Below are 21,236 nucleotides of genomic sequence, written 5' to 3' on the forward strand. Positions count from 1 at the left end.
TGCCATACTTATGTAATTATTATTATGATGATGATGATGATGATGGCGATGGCGATGGCAGACAGATGTACCGGTCTTAGGTCTTCTTCTTGAGAGTTATTTTACTTTTTACTTTCATCCCCAACTGCAAATTGTAAAGACATAATAGTCGCCACTCTGGGAGGAAACCAAAGGTGAAATGGACTGAACAAATGAACAGGGAGTGTAAACGACAAGAACAGGCTTTGGCTGCATCTGATAATGCGCCGTGTAATATCAATGGCAGGAAGAAGGGTTACATCGAGATTATGAAGGAACTATGGAACAAGAAAGGATATGAACATCTTGGTTTTAAAGGGCAAAATCTGAGAGATCAAGCTTCACGGCTGGAAAGGAATCAGAAGGGCTTATTCCATACTAGTGTAAATGTTTCGAGAGCGACTGGCATGTAAGAATCTGTCTTGGACACAACTCAGACCGAGTCTAATATTGTGAATAACTTGATTTCTTGTGGAGGGCTTCATGACAATCGAAATCAAAACAATGGCGACCAGCAAAGCCAAAATCATAATCAGTCGATACTGGATTTGCATACATCTACATTACAACCCCCAAAGGGGCTGACAGAGGAGCTTGATTACTCAACTTTTGAAAATGCATCGGACAGCATGCCAGGGAGCTTGCTGGAATAAAAGCCATTAACAAGCCATCTTCATTTATTTGGGGCCGACATGGCGATGGAAGAACAATAACAGTGAACACATCGACCATTGACAATGCCTATAACGAGATTACAAAATGGCGGAAGATCACTTTTCTTGTCCCCCATGGGAAAACAGGAAAAGAGTTCATTGATAAATTAACACAGCACATAAACGATTGGAACAATGACTCAGAAATGCAACACATCGCCCTTAAAGCAGCTATTGTCCTCCTCGCTGTTGGGTTACAAAAACAGAGCCAGAAATCTAAGGCGAAGGAGCACCAAGAGTGCTTAGCTAAACGTCTGGCACTGTGGAAAGAGGGCGAAATAGATGTCCTAGTGCGTGAAAGGCGGATCATCCAAAGGCGTCTTACCAACTCCCGTAGAGCTGATCCACCCAATAAAGCAAGCATTTTTGCAAACCTTGTCATGACAGGCAAAATTAACTCAGCCTTGCGATACGTCAGCGATGGAGACGGCGGGGGTATTCTTCCCTTGAGCGACAACGTCATGAGACAACTTAAGGAAAAGCACCCTGTGGCACAGCACGCCTCCCTAGGTTCTCTACTCTTTGGACCAATCGAAGAAGTTCCAGGTACAGTGTACTACCAGATCAATGGGGAGATAGTTTGTGATGTTGCTGTAAGAACTAAAGGCTCTGGTGGACCTTCGGGTGTAGACGCCAATGGCTTTAGAAGAAGACTTGCGTGCAAATCTTTCAAGAAATCTGGGAAAGATCTGTGCACAGCTATAGCTACAATGACCAGACGACTGTGCACGGAATATATTGACCGTCTTACTATCGAGGCAATATTAGCCAATCGTCTGATTCCACTTGACAAAGGAGAGGGCGCGGTCCGGCCGATTGGGGTTGGTGAAGTAATACGGAGGATAATTGCGAAGTGCGTGATGAGAGTAACAAAACCAGATGTTGTTGGCGCAAGGCCATAAAAGTGGGAGTGAGGCTGCCATTCATGCAATGCGCAATATTTTCAACACTGGTGACACGGACCCTGTTCTTCTTGTTGACGCCTCAAATGCCTTTAATGCCCTGGGCAGGGTTGTTGAAAAGCCGATTAACGCTAATCCCAGATTGAAAATTAACCAAGGAGTTTATTTCTCTACTCCCAAATGCTTTTCAATGCCGATATTCGGCAAAACATTACATTAGAAGAAGTCAATCTTGAAAAACAAAAATAAGCAAAAGAAACTTTCACCAAAAAGTGGAAAATGTGAAACAAAGTTTACGCTAATCCTGGACTAGGTTAATCGGCTTTCGAACAACCCGGCCCTAAATAGAGCTACTGCGTTGCACAATACCAGAGTGCTATGTCCAACCACAGCTACTTATGCGATTAACACCTACAGACAGCCTGCGAGGCTCTTTATTACAGGCGGCCAAGAACTTAAATCAGCGGAAGGCACCACACAGGGGGACCATCTCGCTATGAGCAGGTACACCATTAGTCTCCAGCCACTGATAACGCGTCTGCACGTCTCAAGCGCAGCTAAACAGTGTTGGTTTGCTGACGATGCAGTGGGAAGTGGTTCCCACTGTGCGGAAATTGTGGGACGAACTATCAGAGAGTGGTCCGGCATTAGGGTACTTCCCTAATGCAAAAAAGTGGTGGTTGATCATTACACCTGATAAAGAACACGATGCTATGCAGGTATTCGGCGACACAGTGATTAACATCACTTAACTTTTGAATGCCACAAGCATCTAGGTGCAGTTCTTGGTCGAGGTCATTTCTTGAAGAGATTGTGGGCGAGAAAGCAGAAGACTGGGTAAACCAGGTCACCAAACTTGCAGAGTTCGCCATATCACAACCTCAGGCGAGCTATGCAGCGTTCACTTTTGGGCTATGGCACCGATGGACCTATTTCATAAGGACACTGCCCGATATTACCGACTTGTTAGGGCCTTTAGAGCGTGTGATAACCAAAGTCCTCATACCAGCTATTACAAACCACGCAATAACTGAAACCGAGCGCTTCCTGTGCGCTTGGGAGGGCTTGGGCTTATAGATCCAGCGAGAGCCTAACCCAAAAAAAAGAATACGAGGCTTCAGTCAGTGTCACAGGTTCCCTAGTAAGGCAAATTGTGGAGCAAGTGCATCAGACCCCAGATGCGTCAGAAGTAAGAACGCTGCAAATAAGCGCGCGTAAGGAGAAGGATGAGACGCTAGAATGGGTCAAGACCTCTCTGCTGACAAGAACCAAGCGAGCTGTAGAGCTAGCCACAGAGAAGGGAGCATCGAAGTGGTTGACAGTAATTCCCATCGAAGATTTGAACTTCAATCTAAATAAGAGAGAATTCAGGGGTGCGATCAAGTTGAGATACAACTGGGAAATCACCAATACACCAAGTGTGCGTGTGCGAGGACCAGTTCAATGTAGATCATGCAATGGTATGCCAACGTGGCAGGTTTATAATACAGCGTCATAACGAGCTTCGCGACCTGGAAGCAGAAATGTTGAGCATGGTATGTAATGATGTGGAAATAGAGCCGGTCCTTCAGGAAATCAATGGAGAGTCCTTGAACAGAGGTGCCAACAGAGCTCCTGATGCACGTTTAGATATTAACGCTCATGGCTTCTGGGAGAGGCAGAGGACTGCATTCTTTGATGTCAGGGTTTGTCACCCTAATGCAGGTTCTTACAGAGATCTAAGCCCCAAGGAAATCTACAGGCAACACGAGAATGAAAAAAACGCCAATATGCAAGCAGAGTGATGGAGGTGGAGCAAGGAACCTTTACGCCACTTGTTTTTACTACCACAGGCGGAATGGCCGAGGAATGTAAGATACCACAACAGATTAGCTGAACTACTTGCCATTACGAAGGGAGAGGACTAGGCCAGCACCGTGTCCTGGCTAAGAGCAAAAGTATCGTTTGCTATCCTCCGTTCAGCTCTCCTCTGCCTTAGAGGTTCCAGAGGAGGAAGAAGGAATGTAGACCTTCAGGACACAGACATTAGAATCGTGAATGTGACCGCCAGAATTTCGTAATTTTAATTTGTTTGTTTTTTCTGACTGATATTATCCGCATATATATTTTTAATAAGAGTGGCTTTTCTTGAAGGAGCTTATCTTTATTTCCAAAACTTTTTTTTAGTCAGAATACGATTATGACATGAATTTGGACTCATTCCAATAAAAAAGTGCTTCAAGAGAATTATGCGTATCTACTAGCTGTATGAGGTATCCCACGATGAGTTGAACAAGCTATAAGGGCAAGAAAGGATAAATAACTTTGAAGAGAAGATGCCGGGAGTGGCTTGGACGTGCACAGCATACGCAGACAAGATATCACTGAGTCACAGCACTGTCATTTGATCCCTGATGGAAAGCTAACATTGGGAGCCCTAGAACAATGTGGTGCAGGGCGGTAGAAAGGAGGGATCACAGGCAGGACCTGGGTCGTGGGAACAAGTGGGAGCTTGTGTAAGAGACAGGGCAGGGATGCACAGAAGTGTGGAGGTCTTATTCGCAAAAGTGATTCTTCACTTATAAAAACTAAGTAAAGGTTTTTAAGACAGTCATACTTTTCTCCCAAACCCGTTTGAGAGGCAATAAATTTCCTGGGAACTGAATGGCACATGATATCACTTACGATCAGCTCAATCTTTTATTGACCCTTCTAACAAGCTTCAGACATTTTAAATCTAAATCCCAATCATGCCTAAGTCTAAGTTACAGGTGTAGGTGCGTTTTACAATTCAAAACCTTTTTCTTAGCACTCCATCTCTGATAACATGATCAAGAATTCCATTCAGCATGCACGAAATCTAAAAAAAAAAAAATCAAATAACACGGGCCTTAACCAGTCATCTCGGAATTATAACAAACTCTTGTATCATTACAAATTTCTAGTTTCTAAAGAAACTGTGGTGCTGCGTCGGTGGGAGAGTGAAAGAGGAAATTTTCTTGTTTTGTCAAACGTGTTAATAAAGGTCGAATTAACACCGTGAACGATTTGGAACGATTTTGCCTGTAAATGATCACATGCTTCAATTAGTTTTGATTTTAATCATTGTTTGCCTTCCTTCCTTTCCTCTCTTTTTTTCCCCGATGTACCTGAAATGTTCACATAATTCAGCACTTTCTTGCTTGCTTTTACTCTCCTGGCCCGCCTAGATTAGCTCTTTCTTTTTGCATAAAATAAAACTTGTTGTGAATAAAATGATAGTCCATGGAAGAAAATATTTCTTAACACTGGAAGAGCTCTACGTTTAGGGAGGAACAATGATTTTTCTCACCAAAAATGGATGTGATAAAGATTTAGAAAGAATTTGAACCAGGTGCTTATTTGGTTGTCTGATGAAAAACCCATTAATGCTTGTCTGGAAAGTTATGTAGAATAAAAGACCAAGTGAAGAATCTGTAAGAAAAGACAATAAAATCACTCGCATGAAATTGTCATTTACCACTGTATGAAATAACACGTTACAAAGATACAGCTCTAAAGACCTGAATGTTTGGAATGAATCTTCGACTCTTGCACAATGTACTCCATTAACGTGCTGTGCTGCAATAGTAACCAAGTGTAACATCAGTCAGATTGCAAGGAAAGTAATAAGGCTGCCCTAATCAAAGACAAACCTTCAAGCCAAGGTCAAATGCCAAATCCAGCAATTTACATGCAAGCTGGTGTGATCCTGGAGTAAGATTTATCACTGATGAAGAAACATTGCTGGGGAACTTGACTCCCTCATACACTGCTGACAAAAGCTTGGCAGAGAACTGCTCCGGGGTACTCTCAGCCTGAATAAAAATCAGATAAATAATAAAAAGAAAGAACTGGTCACGTGGATTGGCCAGGATGGACAATAAATTTTGGCTCCATTGTTATTCAGTCTTTCATCTGTTTAAAAGCTCTATAATCTCTTCCGCTTTTTGTTAGTCTTTATTTTAATTGATAATAACATAATGCCGGAATCAGTTGCTGCTCTTAAAAAAGAAAACCAATCACTAAAAGTCCAACTGGAATCCTTATCTGAAACGATGAAAAAACGTAAGGAGAAAGTTAATCAAATGCAACCGTTATCTTCGTCGGGACTTGTCCAAGTTGATCCGTCCACCATCAGAGAAAATGTCAAGTCTTGAATTCTTAAGTAAGGGATATGATGAACTTATTCTATTTCAAGCTCAAGTTACAGCCGATTGAAAGCATTAAGCCCGTTCTCGCCCGGATGAACTGATTGAAAAGATTGATGCTATTGGCCAAGCTGTAGAGGTAATAAAAGAGTACAGTTACAAGTTTAACTTAAAAATCGTCAGATTGCCGGAAATTAAAGAAAAAGAATCAGTAATATATGCTCCTTAAAATGTTTTTAGACTCTTTAGAAAGTCAAGTTTAATTCGGCCCTATAAAACTAGGTCTTCTTCTCCAGGAAACCACGAGAAATTATATTCGCTATTTTTAATTCCGAGGACACTTATGTTGAAGCACCCACAATCCTTTTGAAGATGGCGAAATAGGTAAGTTAAATTAACTAATTTATAACTTGATGTAATGTGTAGTAATTATTTTATTGTCATTGCGCACTTCTTTCTTTATTTGTTTTTCTCTCTCTCCTTTCTTCTATTCCTTTTGTTTTGTTTAACTTTTTAAGTTAATGATAATCACATCTGATTTAAAAGCGCAAACCCGCCTCGATTAGCACTGCTACCTGTAGGTTGTGCAGGATTATCAACGTAATCTGTATCTTAAATTAATAAAATCGTGATGATGAAAATGACATGAATACCGAAAAAAGCATTTCCTGGTAATAGATTTCAAAACCTCATAAGAGGGGAACCCACAAAAAGATGAAATGGCCGTCATCACTTTCAAAGCCACATAAATTGAAAACAAGGAAAGATGTTCCATTTGTCCTTTATTTGAATGTGTGAACACCACCAAATGGAGTTGTCCTGATTGACCTCTTGGCCTCTTACAAGCAAATTGCCTACTTCTAATCAGTTGGGACTAATTACTCTATTCCCATTATTGTGTCATTTGTAGCATTTACTCTGAGAAGGGAAGCAACATGTATACAATACATGTAGATGGAGTTTGCAGGGTTTCGGTAACAATATATTTACAACTTGTTAAAGAGTATTAACATACAAGAGCTGGCAAGAGCAGGCCAGCAGAATGGAGCTGTTGGTATCCTTGCACCAGAAGGCCAAGACGCAAATGATCCACTTCAGCTTCTCGAGGGCCACACAGAGGCAGTGGAAGTTGATCGAACAGATTACAGTGGCTGTAGACAAATTTTAACGATTTCATCAAAAGTAGAAGGAAGGATTACGTTTTTGGCAGTGCGTTCAATTCCCATCCTGGTCAGAGTTTTTCTCTGTCCTTGTGTGGGCCCATTTCCATGAGTAGGGCTAACACCCACATGCTTTATGAGTAGAAAACTAGCACTTCACATTTCCCTCTAATTATAGTTAAGTCCGTTTGAAATATAAGTGCCACACTGCCAATGTTTGCAAAAACGTAACCCTTCCTTGTACTTGCACATATTCATTGCCGTGACATTGACATCTTAAATTCCCACGACCTGCTCCCCTCTGACCTTGTACCCCAGTGGGTAGAGCAGTGGTGATCTAACCTGAAGGTTATGTGTTCAATTCCCACCCTGGTTAGAATTTTTCTCTGACGTCTGTCCTAGGATGGGGCCATTTCCATTAGTAGGGCTATCGCCCACATGGTTTATATGGGTAGAAAACTAGCACTAGGGAAAAAACATTACACAGCCAAAACATAAACAAGTAAACATTAGTGATAGAAAACAACGACGTTTTGGTGACATCGTGACACCATTTTCAAGTTCAAATGCAATAGAATAAACTGTAAATGTGACCGTTTGAGGGCAGCGTTCTCCCGGATGAAATATCCACAACACCTTGTCAACTCTACAGTCAGGTCGTTTTGTTGCCTCTGAAGTTGAAGACCCGCAAGCAATACCTGCCCCAAAAGAGAGCCTGACGGTCTGAATAGTCCTGCCCTTCAAAGACCAGGATTCGGCAGCTGAAAGACCTGAGCCTGAAGACCCCAAACAGTCATTCAACCGGTTTTTGTCAGCAATAAGATCCATCGAGAGATAAAAGTGCATGCGAAAAAAACCCTATTGTTAACCAACAATGTGTAATTTATAAACTTCAATATGACTTGTGCAATGCAAGTTATGTAGGCTATACTCTCAGGCACCTGCACCAATGCGTGGCTGAACACATGAAACAGTCCTCTTCCATTGGCAAACACCTAATTAACAACACTGTATTATCCCGAAAGACCTTGACAGAAATTTTTCTGTTGTCGAGAAGTGCATGAATACGTTAGTGCATGAAATGATGCTAATTAGAGAATTAACACCATCTCTCAATGTCCAGTCGGACTCAATTCAAGCAAAACTATTTGCGTGATCTTGCATATTTATTAGAAGTACGTTACTATTGAGCGAGCAATGTACTCACAGTTTATTCCCTTGCATTTAAACTTGAAAATGGTGTCAGGATGTCACCGAAACGTCGTTCTTTTCTATCGCTAATTTTATTTGTTTATATTTTACTAAACCACAGCCAAAAGATACAATAAATTAGTACCTTCCAAGAGCAATTTTCTTTCTTGTGCTTTCTTTTAAGGACACTAGATGCTGTCCAGGAAGTTTCTCTGCCAACATCTTACATAATGCTCCAGTCTTAAGAGAAATGAATCAATTAAATGAAAATTTGTACTACTCACTCAGAAACAAGAACAGAGAGAGCGGTTAATGTAGCACTAAAAGCACTTCTTTTTTGGTTGTCAGGGTGGCTTAGTGGTTAACTATCAGGCCTCCCACCACTGGTACCCGGGGTTCAACTCTGGCCCTGGCTTGCATGTGGGCTGAGTTTCAGTCGATCTCAACCTGACTCGAGGGTTTTCGCCAGGTACTCCGGTTTTCCTCACTCATCAAAATCGACTCACAGCTACTTAAATCTGACTGTGGTGCTGTGCTCTGATATCAAACATGGACTGTACAGCGGCTGCCAGAGGTGCCTTTGTATGCTTTCAGCCCGATATCACGAGTTGCGCCCTTTTTCAATTCAGTCCCCAAGACTGCAAGAAAAGGGTGATTAGCACTGCCAGTTATTTATTTTCCCAATGTGTCCCAGGTTCAAGAGGATGAATATCTGATATCACAATGCCAATACATACATGTATGTACATCTATATCTATGTGTCTTATGTATGTGTATACAGACACAAACACAGAAATATTTAACTAAAAAAAGTGAAAACCATGACTACAATAAATAAACAAGAAGAGACAAAGTTTTCATAGGGAACAGCCTGTGTAGCAAGCTCTAAAAGGGGAGGGAAAGGGGGAGGAAGAGTGTTCCATTTCAGCTCTCACTCTGCCTCCCTCTTTCTCTCCCCTTTCAACAGCTGCTATCTAGGCTACCTAGGGAGGGAAATGATTACACCAAACCTGCTCTGGAAGTTTTTCAACAACTTCAATATCTCCCACGTTGAATCCTACCACACCTGGTTCAATGACACAGCTGAGTACAACATTGAAAAGGCTCTCATTCCAAACTTCAGCAGGTAAAATCTGTTGAGTTGTGTTTTTGTTATTAGGGTAAAATTAAAGATGGACAGGTCCACATCAGCTGTAAAGTTGCGAAAATTTTTAACCTGCGTTATCAAATAAAATTATGTATGTATGTACGTACGTACGTACGTACGTACGTACGTATGTATGTATGTATGTATGTATGGATGGATGGATGGATGGATGGATGGAGGGACGGACGGACGGACGGACGGATGGATGGATGATGACACCATGGAGTCTCATAGAACAACAATAAAAAACAAAATAATGCCCTCAAAGAATGCTTTGTTATCATAAATAACAACTATGCATGCTACAGTAGTTGTATGAGTGGTCAATTTGGTGGACCATCGTCTGCAGCACAGTTCAGTAAACTGCATGACTTGCTTCCTCTCTGGATTGGACTATACACTTTGACCCCATCTTATTACTGGCAGTAACTGTTGTTAATTTGGGTTAAATTTACTTTTGAATTTTTTTTTTAATGACAACTAAAGTAATCTATTCTAAGCTGTCATAATCTGCTACACAGACCTTGAAGGTTTCTCCAGTTGAGACTTGAAGTAGCACTGTTAAAAAGTTCATAATCCGAACTATCACAGTGCACTTCGCCCTGCAAAAACACAGAAGAAAGCAACACTACTAGTAAGTTCAATGTAAGCAGGACCTGACAGAGCCATGTAAATGCCAATGGCAAGCAGGAACAAGTTTGCCTTTTGATGGTGTTAACAAACAAGTTGGTGAAGTTGACTTGTGTACTGTAAACTGCTGCTCATGAGCCTGCTGCTTATCAAGGGGAGAGATCAATAACCTGGGGTATCAAATACATTTTGAATTTTTTAAACAAAATAATGACAAAAAAAGCTAGACATAAATCGTATACAAAACAGCTTACGCATTTTTACTTCAACATGCACTATCATCTGAAGGTGAAGAGATCCGAACGCATTGGTCACAAAGGACTTATCGTGGAAGAACGAAATAGATTGCAACTCCGCTAAAGCCAATAAAATACCTGATTGTTTCATCACAAGGAACTGCGCTAAAGACCTGTTTCACAGTACCCTTAAGGCAGCTTGCATTGCCCAAATTAGATCTAAGGTAGTTTAGGTCACACCAGTTATGTTTGGGCCCGACAGTCAGTTAATCACAACATTATGCTTGTTGTAACAAGCACAGCCATGAAAGAACAAACAAGACCAGTCGCTCTCTAACTTAAGGTATTAATACGTTACAGTTACTGTATTTACTTACTTGTTATAACTATCAAACTCCTTTGGGGTAAATACTTCCTCCTTGGCACTGGATAACCCCATGGTGAAGCTATTTTTAGCAGCAGTAATTCCAAACAGGGCCAGCTTGGTCAGGAAAAAATTTAAAGACACAAAGAGAACACTGGATTTCTTGCCATCCTTTGGAGCTTTGGGATGGAGAGAAAAAGTTTTAATATTTCTTCGATTATTAATAACTAAGCCATGGGTTTTGCATTTTTGGAATTTTGATTGGCTAACCCAAAAGGAGTAGTGTCTTGATAAATGACCTTAGCATTATAGACGCATTCTCTGTGTGACGATTTTGGTACACGTAATCATCTCCTAAACCCAATTATTATGATTATGACTATGATTATTATTGTGATGGTTATGACTATGATTATGATTATGATTATGATTATGATTATGATTATGATTATGATTATGATGATGATAATGATGATGATTATGATTATGATTATGATTATTGCTGCCTCCGCAGGGATTTTGCCCAGGAGGAAACATCAATTATGACAACCTCTCTCTCCTTCTTACATGTATCCATAAAGACAATGTCTGGTCTTCTTGCCTCGATTTTGCGATCACACTGGACTGTGAAATCCCACAGTATCTTGAAGTTGTCACTTTCTACCACTCCCTCAAGCTTCTGTTCATACCAGCTATTGGCTCTTTCCAATCCACATTTACCACAAAGTTGCCAGTGAATATACTGCGCCACATTATCATGCCTTCCTTTATATTCTGTCTGCGCTAGCTTACCATGCTCACTCACCACATGGGCCACATTTCTCCCTTACGTCTGCACATTCTGCCAAAAGGGGATTCTGCTGTGTGACCAATATGAAATCTCATAGAATTTCAACGCTTGTTCCTGGGTGCTACATATCAGGGCCTCAGTACATCCTTCCAAATCTCCTTTGCGATCCACTGCCAGGTTCTATCTCAGTCAATACCTTCCTTTCCTCTCAAATACTGCCCATACATTCTTTTCCACTTCCATTCATTCTCCTTCTCCTTCGCTTCATTTACTTTGTACTCCTTTGGGTCCACAGCCTCTGAGATGTTGACTACAGTGCTATCTCCAACTTTCCTGAGTAATGCCTCTTCACTATTTCTCACATACCAGCTCAGGATATTCTCTTCTCCCCTACACTGCTCTCACAACTGATCAGGCCTCTTCCTCCCATCTTTCTGGGTAAGTATATTCTGGCAACGTCACTTCTTGGGTGTAGCTTCTTATTCATTGTCATGATTTTTCTGGACTTCCTATCTCTTTCCTGAAGTTCGTCTTTATTCCATTTAAATGTTTCTGCTCTATATCTCATGAGCTAACCCTAACCCTAACCCTAACCACAGCCCAAGTGTTTGCTACTTTGATCTTGTTCTTACCACTGAGCTGAGATTTCATGACAAGTTGGAACCGCCTTAAGTACTCATTTCCCTTCCTTGAACTTGTCCAGCTCTACAATGCCCAGATACTTGTAACCTGTGTCATCAACTTCCTTTATTGTCTGTCCATTTATCAACTTAATACCCTCACTTTTACACAGTTTCCTCGCTGCAGCACCACAACACCACATTTTTTTTTATCCTAAATTCCATTCCTATCTCTTGGCTAATCAATTTTATTTTTGGATTTCAATAAAACTTAATGTTAAGATCTGCTTTTCCCGCATATTCAGTAAGTAGGAATTGAATTAGTAGGCACTGTCCTTAAGCCACATGCAGGCCATGTTGGAAGCATCTGAAGAAGATTACAAAATAATGCGGATTTAGAAGTTATAGTCAGAGAAACTACTCTGTCAACTGAAGGACCCCAGAGATAAAAGTGTTCGCTGCCTCAGATCAGGTAAGAAGTAATAACTACACATAGCATCTACCCCCAACACAATAGGGCAAATTTTCCTTAAACTAATGCATTGAGTTTGTGAAGTACCGGCATGTGCTTTTGGTTTTGTCAGTGGTTTTGGTGTGGTTGACAAGCTTGTACGGTATTCAACTTAAGGAAAAAAAAAATCTTGTTTACCTCTCGTTATTTCCTGTGTAGGAAAGCAATAGCAGTGATCGAGAACGTAGAAGCGCTTACCTTTGGTCAAGATGCACGCTACTTCCCCAGTACAGATACTTCAAGCACGTGGTCTTCATTTGCTGGCCTTGATGAGCTTGAAGTGAAAAAAATATAGCTCAACAAGTTCCTGGTCGCACGCAAGGTAGAAACATTCCGACCCAAGAATTGGCTTGACTGGAGCAGTTCCCACAATAGCACGAGGCAGCGTAACATTAACCACACTGCTGACGCTGTCGCAGCGCTGCTGAATGTTGTGTCGCCTGAAAACACCATCGATATCTGGCAAGCAATTTTATCCTCAAAAGCAGTAAACAATAGGCTGGGGAAAGAGCCAACGATTGCATCCTCAGAGAGAGCTCTTCTAGAAGCTCTCGCAGAGGCTTATGACAGTGCGGAAAGCTGGGAAAGAAGGCGGCAAATACTGTCAATTATGACTACGGCCGTTACATACAAAGCTATCGCCAAATTTATTCCCGGCCTCACACGATACTGCTGTTCTGCCGCGAATTTGCATCACCTCCAGTATGGCCATGGAACCGTTGGGAGTAGAGAATAAGAATCGATTGTGAAAAGCTAGACCATTTTCTAACTTTCATTACCAGCCCACACATTGTTCAAGATTTGCCATTTGTCGAAAAAGCCCTTCGTCTCTCCTCAAGAAGCATGATAGCAGTCCCTAACGTCATTAGGATGAAGATTCCACAACGGATCTGTGAGCAGTATATCAGCTTCGGCAAAGAAACAGGTTTCAAGACTTTCAGCCAGAGGACCATACTGAGCATTTTGACAGCGTGCAAGGCTTCAGTCAGGAAGACAGGGTCCAGACTACTTTGCAGCTGAGGGGGCAAATGCATTTGATGATCTCACGGTGGTTGTTGACAAGGTGACTGATGTTGGAGCCCACCAAGAGAGGAAAAGGGAGAAATGTGACGCTCTGAAAGCGGGAAAACTGTATTTAAAGGTGGATTACAAGAGAATATAACAACAGTTTTATTCTATTAATAGGCGGAAGGGGGAGCGGGTGTGGTGTTAAGGGGAAAGGATGAAGAAGAGCACTCGCCAAACATCTCAGATGGAAGAGAAGTCATAGAGTTCACAGAAAGTGGCATTCAGGGTGTACTGTATAGCTTTGAAGTTCTAGTGACTTTGTTGAGGTAAATTTTGTGCATACAGTAAACATTGTTTTGTTTCGTTTTGTTAAATGTTTGTCGATCATAGGTCCACATCAGCAAAGACAGCTGTGTACCAGATCACTGTAGTGTGTATGCCCTTAGCGATTCAACTGACAAACAGGTGCAAAGCAAATGTGACCATGCGCACACTGAACAATGTGGCGGCTGCGGGAACTTGGAACAACTGCTCTTGTTCGTCCAAAAGGCCGCAGACGAGGCAGGTTTTAGTTCAGAGGACAATCGGGATGAAACAATCTATTTATGCAATCATGCAGTTCAAGCTATACAGCTATGGAAGTATTTTCGTACAACCAATACAATACCTTAAAAGGATGAACAAATATACTAAAGTGAACTTTTATTGTCCTATCTGACGTCGGGAGAAAATGCAGAACATAATTATATAGTGTGCTTGTAATTTAATTGCATTTGTCAGTCAACTTTTTTGAACTTACTTGTAAAAACTTGACTTGGCAAAAGTAGCCGTTGACTAAAGCTCCATGTGTAGCAATCTAGAGCTGCTAATAGGAAATCAAACCATGCAAATGTCTCTTTCAAGGAAAATGGTCCCCCGATATGTGACAGAGTTGGATACAGCTCAATGCCGTTTTGGCCTCCGCCTCCACCTTCAAACCTACCCAAATAAAAAGAAACATTTTTGGGTAACAGAACCACTGCATACATGGGCAAATATAACCATTGCAATCTCTCCCACACTGAAAAAGTTCACAGAACCAACAGATCCACTCTAATAAACAAGAGACCCGAGCTTCTTTTCAAATGCTGTCAAAAAAACAACTTTTTTTCTACATAATCTTTAATTGTCTATAAACAATTTAAGCCTTATTATTTTACCAATCAATAGTTGTGTAATCCTTTATTGACCTCAATCAATAGTTCTATTGTTTTCCATCTAATCACCCAGTAATTATTATTCACTCAAATGTGTATAAATATTAGGTATGTTTCTCTCACAAAAAAGCCAACTGACAGTTGCATAAGCTTGAAACTCAGAGCAATGGACAAGCAATGCTTTGTATATAGGCTCTTGGATATGTACCTGTGAACAAACAATGATTGGTGATCTTCATACGTTTTCTGTATCCAATCAGCTGCAGAGGTAACACCTAGTAAATGTCAGCAAACAACAAAAAACAAAATGAATACATGTGCACATCTTGTACCACCACAAAAACCAAACAATCGTTTTAAAGATGTTATTACCTGGCACATGGGGTGCTAACTGGCAAAATAGTCTCATGCATTGATGTCGACATTCTGTGCTTGGCTTTCCACATTGTTTTAAAAGCCAAGGAATGACATGACTCAGTGTTATGCTATTCAAAGTTCCGAATCCCCTGCAGTATTAAAAGTAATCTGTATGAGTTTTAGGTGGCTAATACAGGCTTAAACTAAGATTTCAAGTTGCTGAGTTGATTAGTAGGAGGGGCACCAAGTAGTGAAGGAGCGAGCACCCTGGGAGGAGGGGTGGTCTGTTCTAAAGAAGCCAGGGGTAATGCTTGCAGTAACAAAGGGATCCGTTAGTGACAGCCCTGCTAATGAACTCGACACTCAACTTCACAAAGCACAATGACATGTATGGGAAGTTTCTTTTTTACTCACATTACAAGAGAGAGAAAGTGAAGAGCTTCTTCATCCGGTTTACTTTGCGTTAACTCAGACTAACAATAATAATGTTCAGAACACTATTCTAAGTTCAGGTTAAAAAGTGCCAGTAGATGGTTATTTGAACAGCCAGAAGCACATGACCTTGAAGCATGTAACTTGCAACTCTTTACCTGGGGATGGGGATGGAAGCTGCACACGCAGGAAAATGCACCAGCCATGTTACATCCGAATAAAGAAATCTTTAAACTCAAAAAGCCCAGCTCTGAACCAGAGTTAAACGCTTTCAGATCATGAGCTTCTGGAACAGCATATAGACCACCAAATACTAACCTAGGTTGTTTTGACTCTGAATTTAGCATTGCAACCACAAGAGCATTATCATTGAATCATAATGTTTACATTCTGGGTGACCCAACCCTAAATGTGATAAATTTCCTGGATCAAAGATCAAAGATTTCAGTGTTTGTTCACATTTAACCCGAATCAATTCATCAATCTGCCTACAAGAATTACGTGGATTGATGCACATTACATACATACATATACATACATACGTTTATTTCACGTCCCCAAGGGGCTTTTCAGTGAAATACAAATACAACAATGAAATACAATAAAATAATTCTATATGAATAAAATTTAAAATGTGCTAAGAAAAACAAATGCCATACTAATGCGGTATTGGATAAATTCAGCTAGCTATCCATTAAGAGTCTTTTCCTTATCAAGGTTTTAAACTGAGCTAACGATTGACTTAACTTAATTACTTGAGGTAGAGCGTTCCAAAGAGATACCATACGATAGTAAAATGATCTTTGGCCAGTTGCGGTTTTAAATAACGGTATATTTAACAGCTGTGAGTTTCTAGTTTTGCGTGTTGATATTGATGAACGTTTAATGAACTGATCAGATGGATACCCCGGAACAAGGCCATTCATGCATTTAAATGCCATAATTGAATCGCGATAATACATGTGTTGTTTCACGGGGAGCCAGTTGAGTTGTTTGAGAATGGGAGTAACATGATCGTATTTCTTTGACCCACTAACAATTCTACAGGCAAAATTCTGAACAGCTTGGAGTTTAGCAATGTTAGATTGTGAAGTATTGCTCCAGACTGAAGAGCAATAAAAAAGTTTACTAAAAACTAACGCATTGATAATAATAATTAAAGTGCGTTTGTCAAAACAATGTTTAACACGATTTATCTGGCCTAGTCGCGACATACAAGAAGCGACAGTTGCAGTGACATGATCGTCAAAAGTTAAACTTGTGTCCAATATAACACCAAGGTCTCTGGCAGTCTCCACTGGAGCAAGCTGTTTTCCAAGGAACGAAAGCTTGAAGTTGCGGGTTTTGGCGGCCCCATGCTTACTGCCACAAACTAGGAGCTTCGTCTTGTCAGGGTTTAACTGTAACTGGTTATCGAAACACCAGTTATGTACTCTTGTAAGATCTTGATTTATTTCTGCGACTATACGTGATTGATCTTGAAGCCGGAAAGACAGCAAGAGCTTAGTGTCGTCCACGTAGCACTGGACAGAACAATGTTGTGGAACTGATGGCAAATCATTCAAATAAATGTTAAAGAGGAGTGGCCCTAAAATACTCCCCTGAGGCACTCCACTGGCCACGTGTAGGCGTTCGGATGATGCTGTCCCAATCGTGACAACCTGATAGGGAGCGGTTAGATAACTACGAAACCACTGCAAAGCTAAAGGCGAGGCACCGATGTCCTGCAGCTTGACAAGAAGCAAGTTGTGATCTATACTGTCAAAGGCCTTGCTCATGTCAAGCAGAATTACCGCCGTCAAGTGCTTTTTATAAATCGCACTCAATATCATGTCGGTGGTCTGAATCACAGAGGTTTTGGTGGAGTGTTTCTCTTTGTTACCACTTTGTTTGGTAGATAAGCGACCTTTAGAAGTTAGGTATTCCATAAGCTGATTGTGAGCCACTCTCTCGCACACTTTTGATAGAATAGGTAGAAGTGATATAGGTCTGTTATTATTGGCTATTTCGTGATCGCCTTCCTTGGGTATTGGTTTCACCTCGGCAATTTTCCACACATTTAGGAAGCAAGCAGTAAAAACTGAGGTGTTGATTATTGAAGTAAGAGGGTACGAAATGGCTTGAAGGCAGTCCCTAATTATCCGTACAGGTATCTTATCGATCCCAGGGGCTTTGTTTGGGGCCATGTTCTTAATAATAGCTTCCACCTGATGGCATTTAACAGGGGTAAAAGAAAATTGTTCGGATGTCGGGTAAATTCTTGCTTGAAAGGAATTTCGGCCTAATGTGTAGTTGCATTCAGCTGTGGCTGCCGTCTCTTTTATCTTTTTAATCGTGTTTTCGCCGACACTTGAGAAGAATTGATTAAATTCATTAGCCACGCCTTTATGATCTTTACTGTAGCTTCTCTGAGCAGTTGACTTCTTTGGTATGCACGAACGGATCGATTTCCATATGCAGTTTGTATTGTTTTTGTTATTTTGAATTTGCTGATTTACATATTCTCTTTCTGCAAGCCGAATTTCTCTTTTTACCTCGCGGCAGCAGATCTTGTATTGCAGCCAGGCATAGGAGTTTTTGCTTTTCTTAGCAATTTTCTTCCAATTATCTCTTATTCTCACATTATACATGCCTTGAATATAAGTCTTCCAAGAGAAGGGTGATGCCTGTGGCAATTGGTATAAGTGTAATATTTAACAATTATGCTGGGAAATCGCACGGAATATCGCCTGATACTTAGCCAACGAGGCTGTAGGTCAAGTTGGCTAAAATCAGTAGATATTCTGCAAGATTGAGAAGGATAATTGTTTTTGATGACAAAGCACAATTTTCTACGTTTATTGGAAAAAAGAGCTGGAAAAACTACCATTTTTTTCGGTGACACACAAAATAACATTTATTGCAGGATATCTGTTCAGTACGCAGGACAAATATCGAGCGCGCTATGACCATATTTGTACATTGTCACAACGTGCTGCATAATAAGTGTTTATTCCACAGAAAGTTCACTGCAGTTATATATGCCACACTGATTTCTTTAAAATTAAGTTCAATTACCTATAGCATAGTTATGCCGTGGAATAGTTTTAGCTGTAACAGTTTTAGCTTCTAAACTAAGCGAGTGTCTTTCTGTTTTTATGCATCATTCTGAGATGCAGATAGTAGTCTTAGTTTTACTGAATCGTACTTTTAAAACCTCTAGATTGTTTGTATTTTGAGCTATTTTCCCTGAAAAGCCCTTTTATGGGAGTGGCCAAAAATTTGCATGAAATGTTACCGAATGAATTTAAAGTTAGCCTCACAAACGTTAGAATTGGACTTTTTTGATAGCAATGTAACCCATGCAAGTGCTTTTTATCTGGCCTATTTGGCCCAAGCTGGAGGGAAAGGGGGGGGGGGGGGGGGGGAATGGGGGTGCTATTAACTTAGTGTAAAGGTTACTTGTGTGCAGCCAACTAGAACTATGTATCAGAATCTGTAACTATCCCAAAACAAGCTTCTTTAAGCCCACAACCACACTAATATTCAGATAACCATTGCAAAAGCCATGAATGTTTTAAATGCAGGAATTGTCCAGGGTAATCTCTTTAGCAAGTGCTCAAGTAAATGAATATTAATATTCATAACATTGTATATTTAGACTTGCCTTGGAATTCTTCTCCGTTTGTTTTCTTTGTTCAGCAGTCTTACATGCACTTTAATGATTCTCTCCAAATGTTCGATAGCTTTAGCAGTTTGCTCTTGAGTACCTGGCATGTAGACGTTTGGTAGATGGTGAAAAAAGTACCCAAAAAGGTTACCTAACCCTGAACTGAACTTGTCATCTCAGCTATTTTACCTCTTGCTTGGTCATCATTATGTGCAAGTGACAGACTTTCCAAGTAATTTGCAAGAATTTCCAAGATGAAAACGTCTACCAGGGAAGACTCCTCCCTAGAGAGAAATGTTTGGACCTTCATAAACATATCAATAACAGCTGCTGTTTCATGACTGCTGCAACCCTTTGACCACTTAAAATAAAATAATAGCTTCAAGGAAAGTACCATAATGATTCTGGACAAAATGCACTAACGCATGGAGCAATGACAAACGTCTTAGACTGCCTATTTACTTTTGAAAAGCAACCCTGTTTGCATAGGTGCATTTGTGTTTCATGGTTAGACCACATTTGCAAAGACAAATCATTCCTGCAAGTAGTTAATTTAATGATAAAAATTACGGGCAGAAACATACTTATTAAAGACAACGTTTCGGTGTCCTCATGCCACCATCATCAGGTCAAATATAATATTTTACACTCAGATAACTCGAATATTAATGTTCAAGATTAAGTTCAAAGTCCCTAGAGGCTAGGTGAAAAGTGTTGGCTTTATCGAGTCACTTTGGATATTCAGACACGGTTTGTGCTCGCGAATAAGGAACATTTCATACACAAGACAATCAAATTTGCATGAGCATTTCTTAAGAATGCAAAACATGTCAGATGTTATTGTTCTTGATTGATGTTGACTTTGGCTGTGATTGAATATTGAACCAGATCTTTTATGCTCATCGATCCGATTTATGAGTGTAAAATATTATATTTGACCTGATGATGGTGTCATGAGGACACCGAAACATTGTCTTTAATAAGTATGTTTCTGCCCATAATTTTTATCATCAAATCCATTACATTATCATGTTTGATAGTTAAATTAATCCACTGATTTTTTTTTATGAAAGCGTTTATACAATATTATTGTTTAATCTAGTGAATGTGATCAACTATGTGCAATTCTTATAATTCCTAAAATTAGAAAAACCAGGGAGACTGCAAAGTTAAAGACATGCCTGAAAATGGTGTATATGTTGTTAAAAGCCAATGCAGCACCAAGCCTTTTGGCTGCACTTGGATGAAGAGCCAGGCTGTACAGTCGCTTGAGAAGAGACTTTATATTGATGGGACTCTTCTCCAGATCCTGAAATAAAACGTCAAACAGCATAACAAACGTTCTCTTTTAAAATACGTGCACAGTCACGAAAACCAGTTTCTCTTAAATGTTGAACAAGTAGATCAGACAAGACATGAAAAATCATTCTGCGGTCCTTAGTGTCTATTAGAGATGGCTTTGAGTCTGGGATTTAATGAACAACATATGAAGGCTTACCAGCAAGAATACCGGTATTCTTATACAAAGGCTGGTCATGTGAAAAAAAATCTGCATTATTAGTGCTTACTTATAATTAACCAGTAGATAGCAACTGCAAACTGCAACATCCAAAAATGTTTCTCACTGGTCTTCGCTTCAGTAATAAATTGCAAATGAAAAAGACCTTTCCACAAACCTTCTCACTTGTCTGCTTTATTGACCACTGTAGAAATTCCCTCACACATTGAGCACTGAAATCTCGTAATGCAGCTTCCCCATGGTAAACTAGACCATCCTTTAATACAATGCAAACAGTTGTTCATGTAACATTCACGATGAAATGAAGAGTCAGCAAAATTGCAGAAGACTGTACTTAATATAAAGAAACATTATTTTGGCAAAGGAAATAACAGTACCAGGATTGCATCGAGCAGAGCTATTGTCTCAGGACTTTCATACATTCTGTTGTTGGTGAACCAGTGGATCAACTGGAACACTAATGGCTTAAACAACTGCTCTGCTACCTAGCAAATAAAATATTATTAATGTAGCCAATATTAGCAACTTAAAAAAATAACCCTGGAAGATACTGGAATTATGGGATAAAAAGTGACTATTTACTGTGACTTTATTTTTTGAAACTTGATACTTAAGCCATAATTAGACTTGAGCGTTTTACCGAG

At 40.2% G+C, this 21,236-nt stretch overlaps 1 protein-coding gene across 1 annotated transcript in view; it reads right to left on the bottom strand.

Moving 5' to 3' along the window:
* LOC138030932 (DNA-dependent protein kinase catalytic subunit-like) overlaps window positions 1-21,236 on the bottom strand; it is a 90,878-nt gene that overhangs the window by 2,289 nt on the left and 67,353 nt on the right. Inside the window, exons 32-48 of the mRNA XM_068878790.1 lie at window positions 20,970-21,077; window positions 20,750-20,848; window positions 20,255-20,382; window positions 19,263-19,357; window positions 19,071-19,173; window positions 15,008-15,141; window positions 14,844-14,910; window positions 14,239-14,417; window positions 10,524-10,689; window positions 9,804-9,882; window positions 9,144-9,266; window positions 8,278-8,372; window positions 6,797-6,932; window positions 5,287-5,448; window positions 5,155-5,212; window positions 4,944-5,065; window positions 4,411-4,472 (exon numbers count right to left, since the gene is read on the bottom strand). Of these exons, the coding sequence (XP_068734891.1) occupies window positions 4,411-4,472; window positions 4,944-5,065; window positions 5,155-5,212; window positions 5,287-5,448; window positions 6,797-6,932; window positions 8,278-8,372; window positions 9,144-9,266; window positions 9,804-9,882; window positions 10,524-10,689; window positions 14,239-14,417; window positions 14,844-14,910; window positions 15,008-15,141; window positions 19,071-19,173; window positions 19,263-19,357; window positions 20,255-20,382; window positions 20,750-20,848; window positions 20,970-21,077 (1,916 nt within the window). The remainder of the gene's footprint in view (window positions 1-4,410; window positions 4,473-4,943; window positions 5,066-5,154; window positions 5,213-5,286; window positions 5,449-6,796; window positions 6,933-8,277; window positions 8,373-9,143; window positions 9,267-9,803; window positions 9,883-10,523; window positions 10,690-14,238; window positions 14,418-14,843; window positions 14,911-15,007; window positions 15,142-19,070; window positions 19,174-19,262; window positions 19,358-20,254; window positions 20,383-20,749; window positions 20,849-20,969; window positions 21,078-21,236) is intronic.

Source organism: Montipora capricornis, chromosome 13 (assembly GCF_036669925.1).
Source record: "Montipora capricornis isolate CH-2021 chromosome 13, ASM3666992v2, whole genome shotgun sequence".
Taxonomy (NCBI): Eukaryota; Metazoa; Cnidaria; class Anthozoa; order Scleractinia; family Acroporidae; genus Montipora; species Montipora capricornis.